This window comes from Oncorhynchus keta, chromosome 30 (genome assembly GCF_023373465.1).
Source record: "Oncorhynchus keta strain PuntledgeMale-10-30-2019 chromosome 30, Oket_V2, whole genome shotgun sequence".
NCBI lineage: Eukaryota > Metazoa > Chordata > Actinopteri > Salmoniformes > Salmonidae > Oncorhynchus > Oncorhynchus keta.
Genome location: NC_068450.1, coordinates 26,334,361 through 26,360,954, shown reverse-complemented (window position 1 = coordinate 26,360,954; position 26,594 = coordinate 26,334,361). Strand labels below are relative to the sequence as shown.

The 26,594-nt window shown below is 39.5% G+C and overlaps 2 protein-coding genes across 4 annotated transcripts in view; both read left to right on the top strand.

Annotated features, from left to right (window-relative positions):
• Nucleotides 1–2,192: 2,192 nt before the first annotated feature.
• Nucleotides 2,193–6,538, top strand: LOC118363344 (C-X-C motif chemokine 14-like). Its single transcript, XM_035744087.2, has 4 exons — nucleotides 2,193–2,510; nucleotides 3,530–3,635; nucleotides 5,139–5,252; nucleotides 5,722–6,538. Exons 1-4 carry the CDS (start codon nucleotides 2,444–2,446, stop codon nucleotides 5,735–5,737), a joined length of 303 nt encoding a protein of 100 aa, XP_035599980.1. The 5' UTR covers nucleotides 2,193–2,443; the 3' UTR covers nucleotides 5,738–6,538.
• A 1,592-nt stretch (nucleotides 6,539–8,130) lies between these two features.
• Nucleotides 8,131–26,594, top strand: part of LOC118363331 (protein FAM13B-like) — a 64,455-nt gene continuing 45,991 nt past the window's right edge. The window contains exons 1-3 of one of the 3 annotated variants that reach the window (XM_035744067.2): nucleotides 8,131–8,648; nucleotides 24,552–24,713; nucleotides 25,545–25,725. In XM_035744067.2, coding sequence (XP_035599960.1) covers nucleotides 25,575–25,725 — 151 coding nt within the window. In that variant the 5' untranslated portion in view covers nucleotides 8,131–8,648; nucleotides 24,552–24,713; nucleotides 25,545–25,574. The remainder of the gene's footprint in view (nucleotides 8,649–24,551; nucleotides 24,714–25,544; nucleotides 25,726–26,594) is intronic. The other 2 variants (XM_035744066.2, XM_035744068.2) reach the window with 2 other exon arrangements.

Below are 26,594 nucleotides of genomic sequence, written 5' to 3'. Positions count from 1 at the left end.
TCAGAAAGCAGCGCTCCTCTTCAGAAGTTGGTTGGGTTTCCTCAAAATGACTCAGAAGGTCACAGGCACATATGAATGCACACATGTAGGCCTTGGTGGTGTCCCAGCAGCATCCTGAAAGGTGAATGTGAATCAATGTCGTTTTTATGGTCAGCAAACAGGCGTCTTTGGCGGAGATGGACTGTGTGGACTTGATTAATCATCGCCTTCACTGGAAAAACGAATGTTTGGAGAGACCCATCTCCCCATCCCACTCTGTATGCGTCCCAAATGGTATCCTATTCCGTATATAGTGCACTACTTTTCCCAAAGCCCTATTTTGACCAGGGCCCATAGGGCTCTGTAGGGAAAATGGTAGGGAATATGTAGGGAATATGGTGCCATTTGCTACTGAGAACCCAGAGAGTTGAAACGTAGCTCAGCTGATCTGTTTGGGTTTCATAGCAAGACCATCTTTTGGCAGAAGAAAGGCTGCATTTCCACCAACTCTGGCAGGGCCCCTCCATCAGTGACATTATCGCATCCAGTGGAAGACAAAGAATAGAATACAATGTTTGACTTAGGGATGAAGTTTACTTTGGGCTGTGAAGTAGTTCTGTGATAGACCATTGTCAAGGGAACTAAAAGCACACAGACACAATACAGGTGTGCTCCTAAGAGATGAGGAGTTTATCATTTCATAAACAGTTGTGCACGTTGTCTAACCCATAAACGTAAGCACAGCTATTTTTTTTAAATATAAATACTTCAGGTTAAATGAACTAAAGTGCTCAACTGATGATCTGCTGAATGTTAAACTTTGTTATACAATTGTACACTTTTTGGATAGCATTAAAAGTTTCCAATGCTTGAACTGGATAACAACCAACCAACCAAACTAGGTCCTAATTTTCTCTCAAAATCCTGAATGGATGAAGAAGGTATCACTGCCTTCTGTGGGTATGTATAAACCAGGTCAACAAACATAAACTATCATTGATTTGCACTGATCCAATTGACTGGAATCCAGCTTCATAAATCTCTTCTCGTTGTGAATAGCTTCAAGTCAAACAGGGCAAATGTTACAGTTGGATGGCAAAGAATGACTTATGCTTAGCTTCAAATTTAATTAGCTCACTTTTCATTTTCCACACAGCTTCTGAGAGGCTGCAGAAAGAGACATTTCATGGAGGCTGGTATGAGTGAGTGATGACAGATGGGATAAGAGGATTGGCTGAAAATCCAAGCCAGGAAAAGAAGGGTATATTCTGGTGAAGGCTTTCTGTTCACCAAATTATTGTAGCGCAAATGGGAGGGTCAAAAGGTTTTTCTCAGGGCTATCTTTTACAAGGAACAACTCTGCATGGTAATCTGCTTAGAAACAATGGGTACATGTATTCCCATGTACCCCTATTAACATTGTTGATCCACAAATGTTCCAAATAACTGTTTCATTATGACCAAGACACAATATGCCAACACGTCTACAGTCAATCACTTTTCAATAGGATGTTATAAGAAGCATGACTTCAGTTGGCTGACTATAAATTGCTATTTTGAACTTTTATTTGGTTTGATACCTTTTCAAATAAAATAGCACTCTGTTGTTCTATGGTATATGATCAAGGAATGGGGACAATTAATTGAGTACAAATGTTTTCTCATCAATTGCAATTATACTGTATGTCCCTCTATCAATGATCATCTAATTACTTCCAGATGTGTCAGTGTTTCAATCTTTCTCGGGAATTTAAACAGGATAATAATCCCTTTGGAACGTCTTTGACGTCTCTAAATTGCTGGAAAAGTCTTGAGACGGCACCAAAGTACTATTTCAACACTACTGTGATTATAAGACATGTTTGCCTTAGAAACATGTGTCAGTAGATTCAATCAGCATGAAAATAAATATTTGGAATGGAGAGGCAGTGTGGGCCATGCACAAATGATCCTACACTGTTAGAATAGTTTGTGGAAATTTGCTCTAGCTGTCCCAGGCAACTTTGAAAATCAGCATAATAACTTCAATCAAATATATAATTAGTAGGCTAATCTAATTCTAAACGTTCCATTTTCCGCTCCTTCTTTAGTGTTTTTTCATAACTATTCCACTCTCTTTTATGTATTCCACTTCTCTTTTTCAAGTGTTTGATTCGTTGGCTTGCTGTGCATATTAATGAGATGGGACAGAGCTGGTTTTTAAAAGCTGCTGCTCAACAACATGTAGGGATAAAAGGCAAGAAACGCGAGTGCCGTCAAATGCGGATTACATTTCATCTGATCTGAGCGCTCGGGACCTAAGGAGTTCGTCAAAACTCGAGAGTATTCGGAAGAATAGAGATCAAATACTGTTCCTCCTGTCATCTCTAAAGTTAAGGAGCGAATACAAGTGTTGTTTGAGTGATTTTTACTAAGCGAAACCAGTCGGGAGGTCCGAATCTGAGGTTCATCATCAGCAGACAAGATGCATCGTTGTACAACAGCAGCGTTGCTTTTGTTAATTATTGCTTTATATTCCCTTCAAGCAGAAGGTAATTATCTATTACTATTTGAGTAATGAAAAACGTGTTTTAAGCATTTTACATGTTAAACTGATGGTAATGAGTTTTAAAAAAACAATTGGTTGGTTTGGCAGCCAAATTGCACCTGTAATGTTTGACCATTGTCATTAATTTACCATCTCCAAATCTGCTTGCTCACTTTTGGCAACAGTAGGCTATTGTTGTTTATAACCATTGAGTTATTACTGTGTTGTACTTCTTGGGTTGTTTTGTAAAATGTTGGCTTTGTTCGTTTGTTGTGTTAACCACTCACCCACAGTCTGTAGCCAGGTTACTTTGTATCAATTTTATTCTTCATAGTTTTACATTTATCCAATTAATGGTGGTTAGCCGGTGCTGGTCTTCACCTAACAAAACATATTACAGTTTTGAAACTGCAGTAAAAGTGCAGTAACTGCACTCAACTGTTGTATTTTGGATGCAGTAATTGAAGAATAACTGCAGTGTACGCAGTTGAACTGCAGTTATACTGCACTGTAACTGTAGTTACACTGCAAAATTACCTTATATTTTGGACAAGTATTTGTAGCATACTGAAGTTATACTACAGTGTACTGCAGTCATACTGCACTCTGACTGCAATCGTTTTTTCTGATTAGTCTTGGTCAGTCATCGTGGTTGATGATGAGAATTGTAATGCATTGAGGAATTGGAGATGGTTGATGAGGTCGCCTTGAAGATGTGGGTCACAAGTTCCATAGTGAGCACGAGCCTGGCCACATGCATGCGCGGGAAACAGCGCGCCTTGATTTACAGTGGAGATAATAATGACGTTTTTCTGTTTTACACTGCCGTTACTGAGCCCTCTTAAATCGTTCTCTTTGTTTTATTCCATTACATGTTTAGTGAGTACTAGGCCTATGCTGCACCTGGCAATCTGTGTGAAGTCAGGAAATCATACCAGAGAGCTAGTCTACAGATGGTTCAAAACGTTCAGACCAAAGTGTTTATTTGAAAGCTTTTATAAAATACATCTGTTTTCTTCACAGCCTACAAGTGCAGGTGCACAAGAAAAGGGCCAAAGATTCGCTACAAGGATGTGCAAAAGCTGGAGATTAAACCCAAACATCCTTTCTGCCAAGAGAAGATGATATTGTGAGTCTTTCTTTGAATCATTTATCTCTCTCTTGCTCTCTCTCTCTTTCTGCATTGCCATTGTCGATCCGATGTTCTGTTTGTTTCAGAGATGTCATTGTGTGCTATTCTGTTTGTTTGCCAAATGCAGTGTCTTGTCTAAATAGTCACTCTGATGTTCTAATCTCCTACTGTATCAAAGTAGCTGATTGACCTATAAATATATTGCTCTGGAATGGAATCTGATAACTCCTCAATCTAGACATTCTTGAAAAAACCTATTAGCTTAAATTAGACAGTAAATGATGGTCTTTGTCCACATGCACCATCCAGTCGCCTATTATTCCCTATCATTTGATCTATTACTTTTAAAGCATTGCTTGCTCAACTGGACCACAGCACAGACAGCTACTGTTGTCGGTGTGAGTGGCCTTGGCATCCAATAGGGACTTTCCCTCTCCAGATAAGAGTGACTGTTTACCTCTTTTTGAGGGTTCCAAAGGGAATTGTATTGCCCTATACTACTGCATGCATCAGACCCCATTGTCAAATAGACACTGATCTTACATTTGAGTCATTTTCGGTGGAAGCTGACCGTACTTTTGTAAAAGGTCACGTACTCTTTCGCCATCTGCTGTTCACTTGAGGTATCACACAGAAATGTGTTCCCATCAACAGCATAGAAATACCTTGAAAACAAATGTTGTTTTATCCTGCTGTTATGGAGTACAGTACATTGCTCTCAATATGATCTTAAGACTTTAGAGTCCGTCCAACAAAGAGTTGTGTTGGCCCTTGGACTATTAAACTGCTATTTACTGCTTTATTTACTGCTGTCCTGGGGTCAATGTGATAAACTTCATATTCAGGCAGATTAATGCCAACCAGTTAAAGCAGGCCTGCTTGCATAAGATGGTGGGGCCACTGACCTCAGTGTAAATTGAGACTCAGCAGGCTCCAGAAAGAGTGTGTCTTCTCTCCTTTGTTGGCTGGCATTGGGTCACATCTCAGAATTTAACATTCTGGGGGGGTGGGGCACCCAAACTGTCACAGCAGCGATTCCAACTCCAATTTAGGAGTTAACCAAATTAACCAAGACCTCTTTTGGCTGGGCAGGTTAATCCTTCACTAAGAAGCAGACACACTAATACGAGATTGATTTGAGAAGCCCCTGCATAGCTCTGGGCACAACATGACCGGCCGAAATATGCCATAAAGACAGACTAGTATCTCTAACTGCTGCTCTGAATGTCAATGGGTTCATCTGGCCATGCTCAGAGATCATGTATAGGCCTACCCACCCAGTGCTGTTTCTAAAACCTGTTCATAGAACCCCTCCATGAGTGTTTAAATTAACATGTCAGAGATAGAATGTATTAAAGTTATTGCAGTATTCTTACCACATTGCTTGGGTTGTTATAATTACTTTGCAGCTAACATTAACTAACATCGCTTATGATTCTAAAGCAGTAAGGTGGATTAGCTATTTTCTCTTACACTTTTCCTCACTTCTTTGTTTGTCAGTGTCACCATGGAGAATGTGTCACGCTTCAAGGGGCAGGAGTACTGTCTGCACCCCAAACTGCAAAGCACCAAAAACCTGGTCAAGTGGTTCCGGATCTGGAAGGATAAGCATAGGTGAGAGGTCATCCCACTCCATGAACTAAAGTTGTAAGAGTACTGCTGTTGCATACAGATATATGATCTTATTTTAATCACCCTGTTGCAGGAGAACTTTACTGCAAGGCAGGAAATGTAAAACTTGTCGTGTATTTGAGATTTAATAAGGCTTCTGAAGTTTTCATCATTAATTATAATCTACATAATAATTCACATTTCCTGTTGCTGCAGGATCATTTTCCTGCTGTAGCAAACTGGCTCAAATTAAGATCCTACATCTGTACTGCAGTTGAAACACATTTAGCATTTTGCAGACAGTTATGTTACACACTGCTTTATAGGAACAGAACTGGCACCTATTGTTCATAATACGAACTATAGTGTATTATAGTGCTATTGAAAGTGTGGTTATAGGAATCTATATAGCTATGTAATTTTTTATGATATTTGGCTGTATTTAACACTTTTTTTCTTGTCTCCTTTGTAGGGTGTATGAAGCTTAACATATAGATGATGTATACAAAGGGAACAAGTGGGGGAAAAAAACATTAAGACTGTTTTTGTGAAGAACAAGACATTATCTCCCAGCAATCAGTACTTGGTCTTGGAGTGAGATTTATCAAGCAGTGATGTCTAGTTTGCTGGTGCCGTTTAAGTTGGCCATCAGGCTAATTATTGTTACTCACTTAAGTCATTTCAACTGTAATAATGGTCATATTTCTCCAATGCCAACGTTCAAGGCTGTGAAAGATGATACAGGAGGAAATGCTATGGAAGAGGTCCTTCATTAATAATCTGGCCCAATGTGTTTTTCTTTCGAATAGGACATGTTTTGTACGCCCTTGAACCATTTGTTTATTCTGGTGACTACAGTATGTGGATGACTTGTAAGATGAAAGGAGCATAGGGTTCTTGTTATTGTACCAACTGGGAGTAATCCTGCTTGTATCTTGCTGTGCACTCCAGAAGTGTCAAACATAGCACACTGTATACGTGTCTAGCGAATGTGATGAAGATAATTATTTAAAAACAACTCTATGTATATCATTCATTTTGTACATTTGAGTCCATTCAAAGAGAATAGTGTAGAAGAGAAAGAAACACATTCAGATGACTAGGTCAATGTCATTTTAGATGTCCTTGGTGTCATTCCCTTTCCATTATGCAATAAATCAGTTGTAGGTTATTATGAGGGGTATGTAAAGTCAGCCTGTTCATTTAGATCTTGTAAGAAATATATTTTCTGTACCTGGTAGGAACTATTGTAAACAGCTATTGTATAATAAATTGTCCATTTTGTCGTATTTTGTATCATTTTCCTGATGTCTTCAGTGTTCTTCTGCTGTATTTTACAAAGACTGGAGTTCATCAATATGTTCCATTGTAGAAGAAACTCTTATGGAAAAGTAATCTTATCAAGATATATCTAATTGTACATCATAAGAATCAAGACATTGAATCATGAAATTGTTACTTAACACGTGGTTGATTATAAAGCATTTTCGTGATATTATCCAATACCTTTCTGAATGATAACCTTCAGGAAGGTGTGGTTATTTTGTAATCCATTGATATACATCGTTACAATGACGGTTACATTTTTATTTCACCAAACAGAATGCTCAATATACATTTTCTTCAAAGAAGGTGCATCCTCATTTTATATATACATATATAATAATAATATATCAATAAACATTTTGTAAATAGACCAATAGCCTATGTTAGTGAGAATGAATTCATCTCAGACTTTCTAGTATAATGTATTGTATTATTGAGTTTTTGTTGTTTTGCTATTTAAATGTTCATTCGGTAAGATCATTTTGGAGTATATGTTTGGACTGACCCACCAAGCACACATTAAAAACATTCTACGGGGTGTATGTCAACAAGCACAGCTATATAAAACATTTCAATAGCACTGTCTAAAACATCCCTTTTATTGTTTCCTTGATATTGTATGTTAGTTGCTAAATCAACGTTGTATTTTCACTCCACACATCTATGAGCTTTCAAACAGCCTAAATATCAAAACATCAGTCCATTTGTTATCGCTAAATGGTGCTGTGGTACTTAATGAACTGGTCACTGAGCCAACCCTCTGGCAGAGCAACAAAAACACTACACAGATTAGAAACAAATAGTCTTTCCTTATTTTCAGTGTATCTCAGACAGGACCCAACACACAGACAGCACACGCGATTATATCACACTGCAATTTTGCATTTGCCTTTCTAGAAATGCAGAGATGTCTGCATCACAAACACTGTTTTCGAAAATTGAATTGTTTCAAATAATAAACAAACAATGGAACAAGTTTGCGATTTAAATCATGTAGGGACACTGATGAAGAACGCATTGAGATTATGGTTGTTGTTTTATTGAGCAGGGCAACAACAGCAAAAACGATCTAGTATTTTCCCCAGTAGATGGCGCAATAACTCTTTCTATCTGATCATTGTGGACAGTCCCAAATTATTACATTTCAAATCCAAGATACACAGTCTGTATCAAATAAAGTAATCTTTGGTTTGTAATCATGCCGAATCTATTGATCGAATATAGGTTGGGACAGTCTGAAAAGTAAAACCTTTTCGCCCGCCGTGACCAGTGCATTTTCAAGTAGTAGCTAGTTATATGTTGTAATTATTATTTTCAGGCCATATAATTTAATTTGTTAAAAATGATATGTGAACGAGTGCAATTGTATGTATAGACAATTTGACACTTGCATATTTATTCATATGGTCAATTATTTTTGTAGGCAGCATTACGGTATGTACATTTACCTGAAAAACACCTGGTAAACATTCAGATTGTCTAAACTGTGACTGTCTCTTCAAAATGTGTAATTACAAAATATAGCTAGATATTATATATTCTGCATTTGAATCGGCTGCAATGCTGTTAGTGTATCTGACATTCAGATGGTGGTGTTTGCATGCTGCTGCTACTGATGTGAGTTACGATGTGGATGAATGAGGAAGTTTTCAATTTGGTTGTCTGGTGGTGCGTCTGGGTAATATTCATTAGAGCACAACGTAGAAAAACGTTAAATACAATGTGCACTATAAAAGGAAAACAAGCTGTTATTATTGGACATGTTCATGTAGTCCCTTCCTGTTTCAGTAAAACAAAATCGTTTGGTGCCTTATGAATACAAACCTGTTCGATGGGAGAGGCGGGGATAACATTTGGCAGCTTCATTTCTTGTGGGTGTGAGCTGCGAACGGCATCTGAATTTTAACAAACAGGAACCGAATTGTTTTCAAATAGCTAGCTGTGTTTTCGACATTGATTGTTTGCTAATATCTGTTTCATTTTGATCAAATTTGTCGTCCGTTAAGACGTTAATTAAAGACTCAAAACGAGAATTGATGGTTTTTGCTCTCCGTTCCTGCTGGATTTGACCTGGTAGGTGCACAACATTTGCAAGCCAGTTTAGCTAACATCGTTAGCATGCTAGCTTACATTTCCTAATTATTTGTACATGTATTTTTTTGCTGTTTGTTTGACTAAATAATTGCATTGTTCTGTAGACACATTCACAGGCTGTGTGTTGGTTATGAATTTGGCAAAACGTCTTGCTAAAGATGTTCATTGTTTTCATTTAAACCATTGCCAATGATTGCATGCTAGCTAGCAAACGTTGGCAAGCTTGGAAAAGCAGCTTTTGCTAGTTAGCTTGCTAACTTAAAGGTGAATTGAAACACTAACGTTTGGCTTTAGAACACCAGCTAACTGTAAATCGCCATATTGGCATTGTTGCATCATCGCTACGAGAGTTTTGGAATTCCTGAATTTACTGAGCCCATGACCTCTGCGTACATTAATGAACATACTTTGCTGGTGTCAAACCATAAATGAAAACATGATACATGTTTTGAAAGATGAGAAACGGCCCTTTCAAATGATGACAGTGCAGGAGCGTTCATCTTTACAAGTCCGTCCATTAGACTATGTTCACCGAAATTCACAAATTACAGTATGCTATAGAGACTTCTGATTATTCACTGTTAAGGGTTTATACACATTTTCCATGACTTCTCTATGAATTTTGACCACATTTTCATGACTTATTATAGCCTCCATAGAAAAAGTTAAGATTATTGACACTGGAAGGCTGCTGTGTCTGATCCCATGTAGACCTGCCGTTGTGCCCTAAATCAAGGCACTTAACCCCCCACAAAGTAGAACTGTACCGTTAATTACAGGTTGTCAACATGTGGTCAACCCTCCATCTGGGGAGCTCCTGGTTGTGCAGGCAACTTTACAACCAAATACTTTTGTCTTTTATTAGATTAATAAATCAGGGATCAAATGAATTAGGTAGGCTACTTCAGAGCAAGGTATCTAACTAGACATATATATATATATATTAGATACCTTATGGCTCAAATATTCATGTTTCGGTGGAGGTCTATGCACAGTTTGAGTAGTTATTTGTCAATTAGACTATTATAATATTTTTTACGTTAGCAGCAATGTAATTGCGACATTTAATAGGGAAATCCAATCTTTCCAAAGTTTCAGTGCTTGTAGAAAGGCTCCATTAATGCTTAACTATGGTTAACTAGCAAGAACTGCTCTAAGTTATATTTTTAATTGGCTATATAGTTAGCCTGTCATTATTTTATGCCTGCTGCTGAAATATCATCGGGCACTGGCACACAAGCAGCACACAGACACTGAAGGGTGTTTCTGAAAATAGCTGATACTGTAGATTTTTAAGTGATTGATAATATTTAAGTGTTCCTTCATGAATGACATTAACAGAAATTATGAAACTAATTTCCATGACTTTTCATGACCTTCCAAGTTGTCAAATGAGGTTTGTAACAGCGCATCATGCACATACATACTGCCACATTTTCAATCTGCGCAATCTCAAACAGCCCACTGTCACGCACAGATTCACAGACTAGTGGCAAATAAACTTGAACAAAGCAGAATCTGAAAATTCATTCCCACTCTCCATTGCTATTTAATGTAGATCCTGCCGTAATTCTGTTTTGATCAACCTTTTTTGCATCTGTAGCCGGCGATAGGCTATTGTTTGTTTGTTTTAAAGATGAACCGGTACACAATTCCCCCAAAATTAGAAGGGCCCGTACAACACTCTGGCCCAAGTCACGCACTGATAATAGCACCACATCAATCAAATGGTAATCAGTCAAGAAAAAACACCTGTGAAAATGTCTTATACGCCAAACAACTCCTAAATACACAACTTTCTAATGCAGGGGTTGTCAAAGTGGGATCTGAGGTAGTGCACGGGGTCCGCAGCCAGATTTTAAAAATCTATAACCTTTTTTAAAAATGAATATTACTAAGAGATTAAACAACTTTTGGCCAAGCTATCAGTGGAAGTTTAACATGTGCAGTATACTGAACAAAAATCTAAATGCAACAATTAAAAATATTTTACTGAGTTACAGATCATATTAGGAAATCAGTCAATTTTAAATTCATTAGGCCCTAATTTATGGATTTGACATGACTGGGAATACACATGCATCTGTTGGTCACAGATACCTTAAATAAAAATATCAGGAAACCAGTCAATATCTGGTGTGACACATCTCCTTTGCATAATCAGGCTGTTGATTGTGGAATGTTGTCCCATTCCTCTTCAATGGCTGTGCAAAGTTGCTGGATATTGGTGTGAACTGGAAGACGCTGTCATACACTTCAATCCAGAGGATCCCAAACATGCTCAACGGGTGACATGTCTGAGCATACAGGCCGTGGAAGAACTGGGACATTTTCAGCTTCCAGAAATTGTGTACAGATCCTTGTGACATGGGGCCGTGTATTATCATGCAACATAAGGTGATGGCGGTGGATGAATGGCACAACAATGGGCCTCAGGATCTTGTCATGGTATCACTGTGCATTGAAATTGCCATCGATAAAATGCAATTGCGTTCATTGTCTGGAACTTACAGTGCATTCGGGAAGTATTTGGACCCGTTGACTTTTTCAACATTTTATGTTACAGCCTTATTCTAAAATTGATTAAATGAATAAAAAATGCTTTTCAATCTACACACAATATCCCATAATGACAACTAAAATGAGTTTTTTAATACATTTTTGCAAATGTATTAAAAATTAAAAATAGATACCGTCTCTACATAAGTATTCAGACCATTTGCTATGAGACTCAAAATTGAGCTCAGGTGCATCCTGTTTTCGTTGATCATCCTTGAGATGTTTCTATATCTTGATTGGGAGTCCACCTGTGGTAATTTCACTTGATTGGATGGGATATAGAAAGGAGCACACCTGTCTATATAAGATCCCAAAGTTGACTGCATGTCAGAGCAAAAACCAAGCCTTGAGGTCAAAGGAACTGTCCTTAGAGCTCAGAGAAAGGATTGTGTCGAGGCACAGATCTAGGGATAGCCCACTTGGAGTTAGCCAAACGGTACCTAAAAGACTCTCAGACCATGAGAAACGATATTCTTTGGTCTGATGAAACCAAGATGGAACTCTTTGGCCTGAATGCCAAGCGTCACACCTGGAGAAAACCTTCCCTACGGTGAAGCGTGGTGATGGCTGTATCATGCTGTGTGGATGTTTCTCAGCGGCAGGGACTGGGAGACTTGTCAGGATCGAGGGAAAGATGAACGGCGCAAAGTACGCAGAGATCCTTGATGAAAACCTGCTCCAGAGTGCTCAGGAACTCAGACTCTGGCAAAGGTTCATCTTCCAACAGGACAATGACCCTAAGCACACAGCCAAGACAACAAAGAAGTGGCTTTGGGACTTGAGTCTTTGAATGTCCTTGAGTGCCCAGCCAGAGCCCGGACTTGAACCTGATCCTACATCTGGAGAGACCTGAAAATAGCTATGCAGCGATGCTCCCCATCCGACCTGACAGAGCTTGAGAGGATCTGCAGAGAATAATGGGAGAAACTCCCCAAATACAGGTCTGCCAAGCTTGTAGCGTCATACCCAAGAAGACTCGAGACTAATTGCTGCCAAAAGTGCTTCAACAAAGTACTGAGTTAAGGGTCTGAATACTTGTGTGTGTATTTATAATATATATATATATATATATCTAAACCTGTTTTTGCTTTGTCATTATGTGGTATTGTGTGTAGAGGGATTAAATCAATTTTAGAATAAGGCAGTAACGTAACAATGTGGAAAACATCAAGGGGTCTGAATTCTTTCTGAATGTGCTGTATGCTTGCCCATACCGTAGCCCCACCGCCACCATGGGGCACTCTGTTCACAACGTTGACATCAGCAAACCGCTCGCACACACACCATACACATTGTCTGCGGTTGTGAGGCTGGTTGGACGTACTGTCAAATTCTCAAACAACTTTGGTGTCTGCTTATGGTAGAGAAATTAACACGTTTCTGGCAACAGCTCTGGTGAACATTCCTGCAGTCAGCATACCAATTGCATGCTCCCTCAACTTGAGACATCTGTGACATTGTGTTGTGTGACAAATCTGCACATTTTAGTGGCCTTTTTATTTTGTAATGATCATGCTGTTTAATAAGCTTCTTGATACGCCACACCTGTCAGGTGAATGGATTATCTTGGCAAAGGAGAAATGCCTAATGAAGATATATCAACTCTTAGAGCATATTGAGTCATCCTTATTTTGTAAAGATTGATCATCTGAAATCAGAATGGTATTAGCTTTTACTGTGAATGAGGTACAGATGTTTTAGTGACTGGTGGAATGTACTACTATGCTATGTTCTGTGATCTGACACGCTGTTATCTGGCTAGCATATTAAACACATATGCACCAAAACATATTACAAATGTAGTCTTACATTGATAAGGAAAGACATACACAAGTAATATAACTAGAATAAAATAACTTTATTGAATGAATAAGGTTAGGGGAATTCATTCACACCTGAAAACAAAGTTACATCATGCTATCATAACCATAACAAACTACAGTTGAAGTCTGTAGTTTACATACACCTTAGCCAAATACATTTAAACTCAGTTTTTAACATTTCCTGACATGTAATCCTAGTAACAATTCCCTGTCTTAGGTCAGTTAGGATCACCACTTTATTTTAAGAATGTGAAATGTCAGAGTAATAGTAGAATGATTTATTTCAGCTTTTATTTCTTTCGTCACATTCCCAGTGGGTCAGACGTTTACATACACTCAATTAGTACTTGGTAGCATTGCCTTTAAATTGTTTAATGTTTTGGGTAGCCTTCCACAAGCTTCCCACAATAAGTTGGGTGAATTTTGGCCCATTTCCCCTGACAGAGCTGGTGTAACTGAGTTAGGTTTGTAGGCCTCCTTGCTCACACACGCCTTTTCAGTTCTGCCACAGATTTTCTATAGGATTGAGGTCAGGGCTTTGATGGGCCACTCCAATACCTTGACTTTTGTCCTTAAAGCCATTTTTTAACTTCTTTGGAAGTATGCTTGGGGTCATTGTCCATTTGGAAGACCCATTTGTGACCAAGCTCCAACTTCCTGACTGATATCTTGATATGTTGCTTTAACATATCCACATAATTCCTCATGATGCCATATATTTTGTGAATTGCAAAGCACCCCTACAACATGATTCTGCCACCCTCGCACTTCACGGTTGGGATGGTGTTCTTCTGCTTGCAAGCATCCTTTTTCCTCCAAACATAACATTTACATTTAAGTCATTTAGCAGACGCTCTTATCCAGAGCGACTTACAAATTGGACGATGGTCATTATGGCCAAACAGTTGTATTTTTGTTTCATCAGACCAGAGGACATTTCTCCAAAAAGTACGATCTTCGTCCCCATGTGCAGTTGCAAACCGTAGTCTGGATTTTTTATGGCGGATTTGGAGCAGTGGCTTCTTCCTTGCTGAGCGGCCTTTCAGGTTATGTCGATATAGGACTTGTTTTACTGTGGATATAGATAATTTTGTACCTGTTTCCTCCAGCATCTTCACAAGGTCCTTTGCTGTTGTTCTGGGATTGATTTGCACTTTTCGCACTAAAGTACGTTCATCTCTAGGAGACAGAACACGTCTCCTTCCTGAGCAGTATGACTGCTGCGTGGTCCCATGGTGTTTATACTTGCTTACTATTGTTTGTACAGATGAACGTGGTACCTCCAGACGTTTGCAAATTACTCCCAAGGATGAACCAGAAAAAATCTGAAGTCTTGGCTGATTTCTTTTGATTTTCCTATGATGTCAAGCAAAGAGTTTGAAGGTAGGCCTTGAAATACATCTACAGGTACACCTCCAATAGGCTAATTGACATCATTTTAGTCAATCAGAAGCTTCTAATGCCATGACATTTTCTGGAATTTTCCAAGCTGTTTAAAGGAACAGTCAACTTAGTATATGTCATCTTCTGATCCACTGGAATTGTCATACAGTGAAATAATGTGTCTGTAAACAATTGTTGGAAAAATGACTTGTCATGCACAAAGTAGATGTCCTAACCGACTTGCCAAAACTATAGTTTGTTAACAAAAAAATTGTGGAGTGGTTGAAAAATAAGTTTTAATAACCCCAACCTAAGTGTATGTAAACTTCCGACTTCAACTGTACATACAATGTTCATTAAGGTATGTCATCAAAATTCAACTGTAATTACAAAACATTTTTTTTAAATAAGACAATTGGCTTTTACAACTTCAATTCTTCTTGCATACATTCCACTAAGTCTATAGCCTAATAAGCATTTGGCTGTGCCCGCTATAAAATCTGCTCAACTGTGAATGGACCAATAAACTGATTTGAATATAGGAACAGTCCGAATGGGAACAAATTAAAAGCTTGCAAGAAAAGGGGAAAGACCAGTGAAAACCTGAGCTACTGCGTGAAGACTAGGATTTATCTTTGCTCGTAGCTATGTATGGTATGTATGTCTGTGTCATGTGAGGGTGTGATTGTCCCTCAGCCCTGTTTGCAGCCACAGCAGCATGTTGTCCAGTCTCTCCAGCCCCTGCCTATCCTTGTCACCGTGGGGGCAGCTATTGACTGCCTGGCTCACAGGAGACATGTCTATAGTGTCGTCCTCCTCACAAAGGTCTGAGAGCTGACATCCATCACAGGGTCCTACAGACAGAGTATTTAAAATAAAATAAAAATAAAACAAATTGTATATATATATATATATATATATATATATATATATATATATCTGCCTAATAGTACATTCAGTTACTTTCCAGTCAAAAAGCTGAGCTGAGAGGGACCACGTGGTGGCTCTAACTTCCTCCAGCTCCTCCATTTCAATCTCATCCTCTTTGTCTTCGTCTTCCCCAAGTAGCACATAAAGGGAATCATCAAATGGAAGGGAATTGTACAAGTTATCAATCGGCTTGCAAGGCGGAAAAGTTAAATTTTATTATCCAAAGGTTTTCATTTGAGAACATAACAATGTAATCTGATAGTCCATAACTGAAATAATGTGATGTACGCATGTAAGTAGCTGTCATGAACCAGATACACCAGGATAGTTTAGTTACAAAGCTGACTACCAGCATTAGATTTCAGAAGTCGCTATAGATGGATATATATGCTTTTTGTTGTTGGACATAACACTAAAATCACCAAGAAATCAGCTTTGTTGTTGTTGGAAAATCTGTTCCCAAGTTTTCCCATGCATAAATAGAGGCACATTTGTGATCATATCCCATTGTAAACTAGGTTTGAAATGATTCTGTTCTTGTCTATTTCTATATCTGTTAGGGATTCAGCCGCTCAAGGACAAATTGTCCCATGGCGAAGTGTAATTGTGGACCCCAGTCATAAGGGTTTTGCTTCAGGCTTAGGCTACATACATTCTTGCAATGAACATCCAGCAGGCTTACTATTGTTAGCTAGGATTCCTATCACAGAACTTGATATATTATGTTGTTTTTATGTAGTTAGCTAGCTAGATAATTACTATAGCTTGTCTACTCGCCTTGTTATCAATTTCATTTCACAGACTAATCAATATGAAAAAATAAAGTAAAAACAAATTGTTTCTCACCTTTATTGATTACCTGATCTCAGTAACTGAGCTGTCAGTTGTGAGAAATTTCAGGTCCAGTAGAGGAAAGGTGCCTGCCAGTGGCAGCATTCACTTTCAGTATCCACGCTAAAACTCACATTTTGCTCACTCCTACCAGCGAGGCATTGGCGTCAGTTGTTAGTATGGAAATTCAAGATGGCGCTACCCAGAATTCTAATAAACTTTGTTCAAGATCAAAATACAAAATATAGAGATCTTTCTGTTACAAGCACATGTTTAGTATTAGTGGATTGAAAACATTTCTTTGCTTAGATCTACTTCCTGAAGTGTTTCCATTACCCTTTAACAACCTAAGTCACAAATATACTAACCAGCAAGCTACCATCAGCCCTCCAAGAGATCGCTAGCTACGTTTTAATTTTGGTTTAGTATTAATGTTAATATTAGACATAGCTATGACATGACCCCAACGTGCATTTTAGTTTCCTCAGAAATACTTTTTTATATTTTTTATTGTACGGTTGATGCCTGAAATATGATGGAATGGTCACTCAGAATAGTCTGCACATCAACAATAATATTTAGCTTAAAAAGCTTTGTTGTCATGTCCTCTGCTCTGCAATTACATTTTCTTTAGAGTAATCTCCCCATCCAACAATTTCTTGCTTCAAATGCATAGTTTTCATGTCCTCTGTTCTTTTGTCTTGCCCATTCACCCTCTGAAGGGCACACATACACAATTTGTCTCAATGATTAAAAATCCTAATTTAACCGGTCTTCTCCCCTTTATCTACACTGATGGAAGTGGATTTAGGGAGTGTGCACAAAGTTATGAACTTCCAGTTGTTAATAAACCAATTTGGAACATTTGGGCAGTCGTCTTTACAATTTTTTTATCCGAAATACAATGGTTCATTTGATCAGTCTAAAATTATGCCCATACACTGCTGCCATCTTGTGGCCAAAATCGAAATCCCCCCCTGGGCTGGAATAATACATTGTGGCTTTTCTCTTGCATTTCAAAGATGATGGTACCAAAAAAAAAAAAAATCTTTTTTTTTTTTTTCTTCTTTGTATTATGTTTTACCGGATCCGATGTGTTATATTCCCCAACATTAATTTCCCATTTCCACAAACTTCAGTGTTTCCTTTCAAATGGTATGAAGAATATCCTTATATCCTTGCTTCAGGTCATGGGCTACAGGCAGTTAGATTTGGGTATGTCATTTTAGGCCATTTTTTTTTTTTTTTTTTTTGGGGTGTATCCTTAAGAGGTTTTAACAAATTACATAAATAAGGGATCATATCTTTCACCTGGATTCACCTTTATTTAACTAGGCAAGTCGGTTCAGAACAAATTCTTATTTTCAATGACGGCCTAGGAACAGTGGGTTAACTGCCTTGAGGGGCAGAACAACAGATTTTTTTATCATGTCAGCTCGGGGATTCGATCTTGCAATCTTTCGGTTACTAGTCCAACACTCTAACCACCTGCCGCCCATACATTTTAGAATGGCAGGACAGGAACATCAAGTCACTAAGTGCACAGCCTCCTGCCATAAGAGATTGTTGTTGCTAGAGGATTGTTTTGTAATGGAAACGGGCCAAGCATAACCAAATCTGGTCAGATTCCCTGTCGAGCCTAGGACAGGACATCCAAAAAGCCTGAAACCAATGAGTGTGAACTAACCTGCTAACCCAAGAGGTTCTCTCAACAGAAAAAGGTGAGCCTTAGAATAACTACCCTTGCCTGGGTAGGCCTATATCCAAAGGGGTACAGGCCTATCTTGTGATCAGATGCTTGTAGAAGATGCGTTGAGGTGTCCTGTACTTTAAACCTGCTGAATGTCTCTGTTCAGATTACATTTTTTTTTCATATATAGCCCTTCGTACATCAGCTGATATCTCAAAGTGCTGTACAGAAACCCAGCCTAAAACTCCAAACAGCAAGCAATGCAGGTGTAGAAGAGAGAGAGAGAGAGACACTCTTAGATTCACATGGGTAGGCAGACCGTTCCATAAAAATGGAGCTCTATAGGAGAAAGCCCTGAAAAACCTTGAAATCAGCCCTTGCTTTGACCACAGCCTAAATCAGCTGTCTATCAGGCCAGGGGATTTCTCTGCTTCGTTTGAGCTCACCTCCTGGTCTTGGTTTGCCACTCCTTACCATCACTGTCCCTGGCAGCGTAGATGGACAGTCGTGAACCAGGTGGTGTCACCGGTATGAATTATCCCCTCCACATACTGTAGCTGTTGTGACTGTCTATCACTTTGTATTGAGTGAAAGTGTTCCTATGTCTTTAGGCTTATATCTTGTCGTGATAACTAGACTCATGAAATAAGTTATTTTGATTGTTTAGCTTTATATGTGAAATGTTAGAACCTGATGTAGTCTGTCTGTAGGCAGGGAAGTGTTTGACAGCAGAAGATTAACATGTTGGGATGAAGCACCATCTGACAACTGCTACATTGAGGCCATTTTGTTTTCCTGTTGATTGAGTGGAGAGAGCAGTGGAGTTGAAGGCACAGGATTTTTCTTAACTTCTTAAAGCATTGTTGTTTAAGGGCTTGTATTTAAGCATTTCACTTATGTAAGTCTGTTGTATTTGATCCCACTATGTATGAAGCACAGCAGACTTCCAAGCCTTCTGTACAAGTAGGATCCAAAGCTTTGGATGCTTCTTTGATGCTCTTAGAGGGCGACTTCAATTGAAATATTTTGTCAATTCAGGAAATTACTTTAAAAATGTTCCATCTGGAAAATTCTGTATGTATTTACAGTTTGTTTCAAATGATTATCCTGTTCTATCTTGAGTTGGTGTATTTAAAATGGAATGATCCCACTACTGCTCATGGAGATGGATTCTGTTGTAACATTCCAGACTTTGATCTGCCTAGTGTTAACTGCCTCTTGTCACAATGACTCATGCCTTGGTGAGGCACTTACCATTATTACAATTCAGTTGTTACTTCCTTTGAGCCCTCTCGGCAAGATGGCAAAGGGAGCTTCTGTCTGCAACGTCATTCTGTGTAGTTTTGTCATTATCTTGATTTTAGTAGGTTCGGGTGAGGTTAGGGTCATTTCGTGTTAGGTATTAAATTCACACCCACAAATATCCAGCTGTTGTTTTGAAAAAGCTTTGCCTATGTTTTAAGGCAGTGGTTTCCAACTCCAGTCCTCTTGTACCCCCAACAGTACGTTTTATTGTAGTCCCAGACAAGCATACCAGAAGCTTTTTCCATATCATTGATTTGACAATGGTGTTTTTTTTAATGCTGATTTTATTTTATTTGAGCAAGAGGTGATAAAGTCGATGCTTAATCAATAGTCAGAATGTCATTGTTTTAAGGCAAGCAGACCAACACGGCTAAGGAGCAGGCATTTCATGTCTACACCCACACCTCAAGCCTTCACAGATGGCTGACAAAGATGGAATTTGTATGCAAATTCAACAATATGATTCGCTCTGCCCATGCTCAGACAGTAAGATGGCATTGTGACTGTGAGACACTGCAGTAGCCGGAAGGCACACTAGGTCCCAACTAGAGGTCGACCGGTTAATCGGAATGGCCGATTTAATTAGGGCCGATTTCAAGTTTTCATAACAATAAGAAATCTGTATTTTTGTGTGCCGATTTGCCAATATTTTATTTATTAATTATTCTTTTAAAAAATCATTGAAAACAAGAATGTGTTCTTAACTGACTTACCTAGTTAAATAAAGAGAGATATATATATATATATATATATATATCTCTTTATTTATCTCTTTATTTAACTAGGTAAGTCAGTTAAGAACACATTCTTGTTTTCAATGATGGCCTAGGAACGGTGGGTTAACTGCCTCGTTCAGGGGCAGAACGACAGATTGAATATGGTTCATTATTTAGGCTAAATTGATTTTATTGATGTATTATATTAAGTTAAAATAAGTGTTCATTCAGTATTGTTGTAATTGTCATTATTACAAATACATTTTTAAAAATCGGCCGATTTTAATCGGTATTGTGTTTTTTTGGTGTTCGGCGTTGAAAAATCATAATCGGTCGACCTCTAGTCCTAACCAGTTGTCTGTTTCCATATGCTTACTCAGTAAGATCTACAGAACAATCTATTGCCAACCTGTATACATGTATATAAGCACTGTAACCTGAAACTTTTATGTACAGGCAGACCAATTCTGATCTTTTTTTTTTTCACTAATTGGTACTTTGACCATTCAGATCAGCTCTTCTATGAAACTATGTGAATGGTCAAAAGAGCAATTTGTGGAAAAAAGATCAGAATTGGGCTGCCTGTGTAAATGCAGCCTCTGCCACCCTGGCCTCTGGTTTAAATAACAAGCCCTTCTCATTCCTATCCCTTAACTTCTTGGCGCACCCATCCCGTTAGCGGGATCATTTTCGTCAACATCCGCTGAATTGCAGAGCTCCAAATTCAAATGAAATTACAAAAAATATTACATTTTCATGAAATCACAAGTACAATATAGCAAAACACAGGTTAGCTTGTTGTTAATCCACCTGGCATGTCAGATTTAAAAAAAAAGCTTTACAGCAAAAGCTATCCAAGCGTTTATGTTATGACATCTCTCTCAGCACACTAAATATTAAACAGCTAGCAGCCAAGTAGATTGGTCACGAAGGTCAGAAAAGCAATAAAATTAATCGCTTACCTTTGCTGATCTTCGGATGTTTGCACTCACGAGACTCTGTTACACAATAAATGTTCCTTTTGTTCGATAAAGATTATTTTAATATCCAAAAACCTCCATTTGGTTGGCGTATTTTGTCCAGAAATCCACAGGATCGCGCAGGTCATAATGGGCAAACGAAAATTCCAAATAGTATCCGTAAAGTTCGTAGAAGCATGTCAAACGTTTTTTATAATCAATCCTCAGGTTGTTTTTACAATAAATAATCGGGAATATTTAAACCGGACCGTAGCTTTTTCAATAGGAGAGAGAGCGAGAGAAAATGTCTGCTCCAAGCTGTTGCGCATGCAAAACTCTGCCGGCATCCACTGACGCGAAGAGATCGTTCTCGCTAATTTTTCAGAATAAAAGCCTGAAACTGTTAACACCATGTGGAAGCCATAGAGAAAGGAATCTGGTTGATATAACTTTAAATGGAGGGAAGGCATGCAATGGAACAGAGGATTCAGGAAAACAGAACTTCCTGCTTAGATTTTTGCTTAGATAATTTCTGGTATACTCAGACAATATTTTGACAGTTTTGGAAACTTTTGTGTTTTCTATCCTAATCTGACAATTATATGCATATTCTGGGCCTGAGAAATAGGCAGTTTCATTTGGGTACGTTTTTCATCCAAACATCAAAATACTGCCCCCTACACTCAACAGGTTAAAGTATCTAGTTATTAACGCCATGGGAGGATCAGGCAACAGTAGCATAGCCTCCCTGGCCCATCCCTACTACCCCCTGTTGTATCTCTCTCTCTACCTATATTATTGACACTCAATTAGAAAGTAGTAGTCCATTGGCAATAAGAGTTCAACCTCAGGAAGAGCATTCGGGTTAACTGTAGTGTTGACATTGCAGACAGGGTCTCTCTGTCAAAGTCCTCCTAACCTATATCCTTCTCCCATCTTCCCTCCAGTCAATACCACACTGCCCTGTTGTGAAACCTCTGTCAATGTCTCCTGTTCTCTTTCAATGCCAGTACCACTGAGAGGTTAGGTGAGGCAGTACTTTGTGGTCACCTCAGCCCTACAATAGTAATCTGGCGAGGTGGAAGTCAATGACTTGGGTGTGTTTTAGTCATCATACCTCGTCTCCGTTGTGCTCTCTACTTGCTTTCAACACTGCCACCAACACAACCCCTTCATCACTTCTGGAGATCAGATAAGAGAAAATCACATGTTGGTGTTTGAATAAGGTATTGATAGAGTAATGGATTGGAACTCTAGTCTCAATGGAGTCGTGAGCTTCTCAAATGACCATAACCTGTCAAACTCCCAGGATTTCAGCAGATTAAGTTCAAATTAAGTAGCATCGAATAGCCCCCGTGATATGCCCCCGTGATATGCAACTTTTCAGGGAAGTTAGGAACAAATATACACAGGCAGTTAGAAAAGCTAAGGCAAGTTTTTTCAAACATAAATTTGCATCCTGTAGTACTAACTCAAAAAAGTTCTGGGACACTAAAGTCCATGGAGAATAAGAGCACCTCCTCCCAGCTGCCCACTTCTCTGAGGCTAGGAAACACTGTCACCACCGATAAATCCACTGTAATTGAGAATTTCAATAAGCGTTTCTCTACGGCTGGCCATGCTTTCCACATGGCTACCCCTACCCCGGTCAACTGCCCAGCACCCTCCAACAACAGCAACTCTCCAAAGCCCCCACCATTTCTCCTTGACCCAAATCCAGATAGCTGATGTTCTGAAAGAGCTGCAAAATCTGGACCCCTACAAATCAGCCGGGCTAGACAATCTGGACCCTCTCTTGCTTAAATTATCTGCCGCATTTCGCTACACTCGCATTAACATCTGCTAACCATGTGTATGTGACAAATAAAATTTGATTTGAAATTGTTGTAACTCCTATTACTAGCCTGTTCAACCTCTCTTTCGTATCCTCTGAGATTCCCAAAGATTGGAAAGCTGCCGCGGTCATCCCCCTCTTCAAAGGGGGTGACACTCTAGACCTGCTACAGACCTATATCTATCCTACCCTGTCTTCGAAAGCCAAGATAACAATCAGATTACTGACCATTTCGAATCCCACCATACCTTCTCCGCTATGCAATCTGGTTTCAGAGCTGGTCATGGGTGCACCACAGCCACGCTCAAGGTTCTAAACGACATTATAACCGCCATCGATAAGAGATATGACTGTGCAGCCATATTCAACGACCTGGCCAAGGCTTTCGACTCTGTCAATCACAACATTCTTATTGGCAGACTCAACAGCCTTGGTTTCTCAAATGATTGCCTCGCCTGGTTTACCAACCATGTCTCTGATAGAGTTCAGTGTATCAAATCGGGGGGCCTGTTGTCTGGACCTCTGACAGTCTCTATGGGTGTGCCACAAGGTTCAATTCTCGGGCCGATTCGGCCGATTCTCTTTTCTGTATACATCAAAATCTCTGAAGCTGGAGATTCCCATCTCCCTCACTAGCTTTAAGAACCAGCTGTCAGAGCAGCTCACAGATCACTGCACCTGTTCATAGCCCATCTGTAAACAGCCCATCTATCTACCTCATCCCCATACTGTATTTATTTATTTTGCTCCTTTTGCACCACAGTATCTCTACTTGCACATCCATCTTTTGCACATCTACCATTCCAGTGTTTAATTGCCATATTGTATTTACTTCACCACCATGGCCTATTTATTGCCTTAACTCCCTTATTTGACCTTATTTGCACTCACTGTATATAGACTTTTTCTTTTTCTTTTCTACTGTATTATTGACTATGTTTTGTTCTTTCCATGTGTAACTCTGTGTTGTATGTGTCGAACTGCTATGCTTTATCTTGGCCAGGTCGCAGTTGCAAATGAGAACTTGTTCTCAACTAGCCTACCTGATTAAATAAAGGTGAAATACATTTTTAAAATTAAGTTGCAGCGATGAGACAAGACTGTAACTACTACTAATTGGAGACTACGAAATTGGGGAGAGAAAGGGGTAAAAAAAATAAGACAATGTGTTTAAACATGTAATCTGTGAATGCCTGAAATCAATTATCTTGTTGTTGTTAACCAAATGATGTTGCTACTGTGAGACTGTGACATACAGGCATGACTGATGGCATGAAAAACCCATGTTTTAAGTTGGCAAGAAATAGTCATGAATGTTCATAAAATATGCTGTGCATATATCAGCACATCTCTTAATTTTAGATAAAAGATTATCACTTATCTTAGGTAAAAAAATGAAATGTGTTTATCTGAGGGTAGCCTTTGAAATGTGGAACTTACACAATTGTCAACAACATAATAAAACATCATCTGATTGTCTTAAAAAAAGCTTATGGATATAACGACTAGATTAATTAGTTGAAACAAACAGCAGAAAATGTCCGTACTTTTTTTTTTTTTAATCCAAATATGAAAGTGGGCTTGATGGGTATGAAAGCTCCTAACCTGCTGCGTAAATTCTCCTAACCTGATAGGAAATTTAAATTTTAACATAAATTGTATCCCATCTAGACAACCCTATAATGGTCCCACATGATCTTGCCTCCTACCTGCCTTCCATCTTTTGAGGACATGTATATTCATTTTTCGAGCGACCATTCGACTATCTTCTCAATATAATAGAACGTCTTGGAGCTAACGAAGCAGCTTCTTTCAAACACTTTATTTTCTTAATCTCCATTTTCTCCTGCAGCTTAGCTACTGAAGTCCTGATCAGGATTCGCGGTCTGTCAATGAGGAACTACAGGCTCATCTTTTGCCATAACCTGAAGCAGCCATAGATGACCATTCGATTCACTGCTAGTGAGTGGTGCTGAAGATAAGGTGAACTACTGGGTGTTTTAAGTGCTGAACGGTGAGTACAACAACATTATAGGTTTGTGTGAGCATTGAGCTAACATTTTTGTCCACATGTTTAGAACAAATGGAGAGCCACAACACACTGATGTGGTTGAATAGAGGCTGTAGTCAGTTATTGATGTGTGAATGGGTCAGATCTGGATATGTTTTCAGACTAATATGCCCTAGGCTGACCTGTATTATAAACTGGGTGGTTCGATCCCTGAATGCTGATTGGCTGACAGCCATGGTATATTGGACCGTATTCCACAGGTATGACAACACTTATTTTTACAGCTGTAATTATGTTGGTAATCAGTTTATAATAGCAAATATGCACCTCTGGCGTTTATGGTATATTGGTAATATACCACGGCTAAGTTCTGTATCCAGGCACTGTGCGTAAGAACAGCCCTTAGTCGTGGTATTTTGGCTGTATACCGCACCCCCCCGAGCCTTATTGCTTAAGTAGAGCCATTCTTTAGGGAGGTCGCTGGCCTGGGTACTGTGTGTTTGTTTAATAGGGCACAGAACACTGAAACCCATCACTGAAATGTGGCCTAGCTAGTGCTCCAAGCCCAAGCACCTGCTCCCATTAACATTGTAACTATCTATGCTTGTTCTGATGGCTGTCAGACACATGCACATGACACTAATTAATAACCCACTCACTCCGAGCTAGCTGGAACCTGATAACGACTACACTGGCTCAGTGCTAGCTGGGTCTGATAACCACACTGGCTGCCCTGTGTGTTTAGATATGTATGTTGGATGGAGAACACAGCCCGTGACAGTGTCTCTCCCTCTGTCTCTCTCTCCGGTGTGTTTGGCGGTGGCGGACATCCAGACCTTCGGAAGCAGCTCGGCTGTGGAAGCGATGAGGAAGAGCCTCTCTCCTTCCCCCAGCAACTCCCTGACACCAGCCAGGGTTTTTGGGGTTCCCCTAGATGAGGTGCAGCAGAGCGGCCAGCCAGGCCAGGAGGTCCCCCTACTGGTCAGGCACATCGTAGAGTATGTCGAAGAGCATGGTGAGTGGAACATTCACAAGCTGTATTTCTAACTAGAGACTCATTCCTCAGGCATCAACGGGAGCCAGTACTTTGTCCAGTAGTTTATTTCCTGGTTGTCTATTGACCGAGAGCAACACAAGAGAGCTGCACAGATTGGACCTCCAAAATACATGCTCTCTCTCTGGCAAATGAATCACCTCATTGAGCATCACATTTACCTTAATGTATATTTCTATGTGCACTGTAAATTCTGCCACTGTCTTGTTTTATATCGTCGGGGATTGTTTTGACAATTCTCTCCGGTACTTTAGATGAACATGTACCTGTTGTCATTTCAGCCTCTATCAATCCCCACTGGCGACACTTCGACCTGTCGTTATTTCAGCTTCTGTAATCAATCCCCACCGGCGACACTTCGACCTGTCGTTATTTCAGCTTCTGTAATCAATCCCCACCGGCGACACTTCGACCTGTCGTTATTTCAGCTTCTGTAATCAATCCCCACCGGCGACACTTCGACCTGTCGTTATTTCAGCTTCTGTAATCAATCCCCACCGGCGACACTTCGACCTGTCGTTATTTCAGCTTCTGTAATCAATCCCCACCGGCGACACTTCGACCTGTCGTTATTTAAACCGCTGTAATCAATCCCCACCGGCGACACTACGACCTGTCGTTATTTAAACCGCTGTAATCAATCCCCACCGGCGACACTCCCCACCGGCGACACTTCGACCTGTCGTTATTTCAAACCGCTGTAATCAATCCCCACCGGCGACACTTCTGACCTCGTTATTTCAGCTTCTGTAATCAATCCCCACCGGCGACACTTGGTAATCAATCCCCACCGGCGACACTACCTGTCGTTATTTCAGCTTCTGTAATCA

What these genes read in the sequence shown, in the direction of transcription:
- LOC118363344 (XM_035744087.2), top strand. Translation starts at nt 2,444, where the DNA reads ATGCATCGTTGTACAACAGCAGCGTTGCTTTTGTTAATTATTGCTTTA. An exon ending in ATATTCCCTTCAAGCAGAAG is followed by an intron (nt 2,511 to 3,529) that starts GTAATTATCTAT and finishes TTTTCTTCACAG; the next exon opens with CCTACAAGTGCAGGTGCACA. An exon ending in TGCCAAGAGAAGATGATATT is followed by an intron (nt 3,636 to 5,138) that starts GTGAGTCTTTCT and finishes TTTGTTTGTCAG; the next exon opens with TGTCACCATGGAGAATGTGT.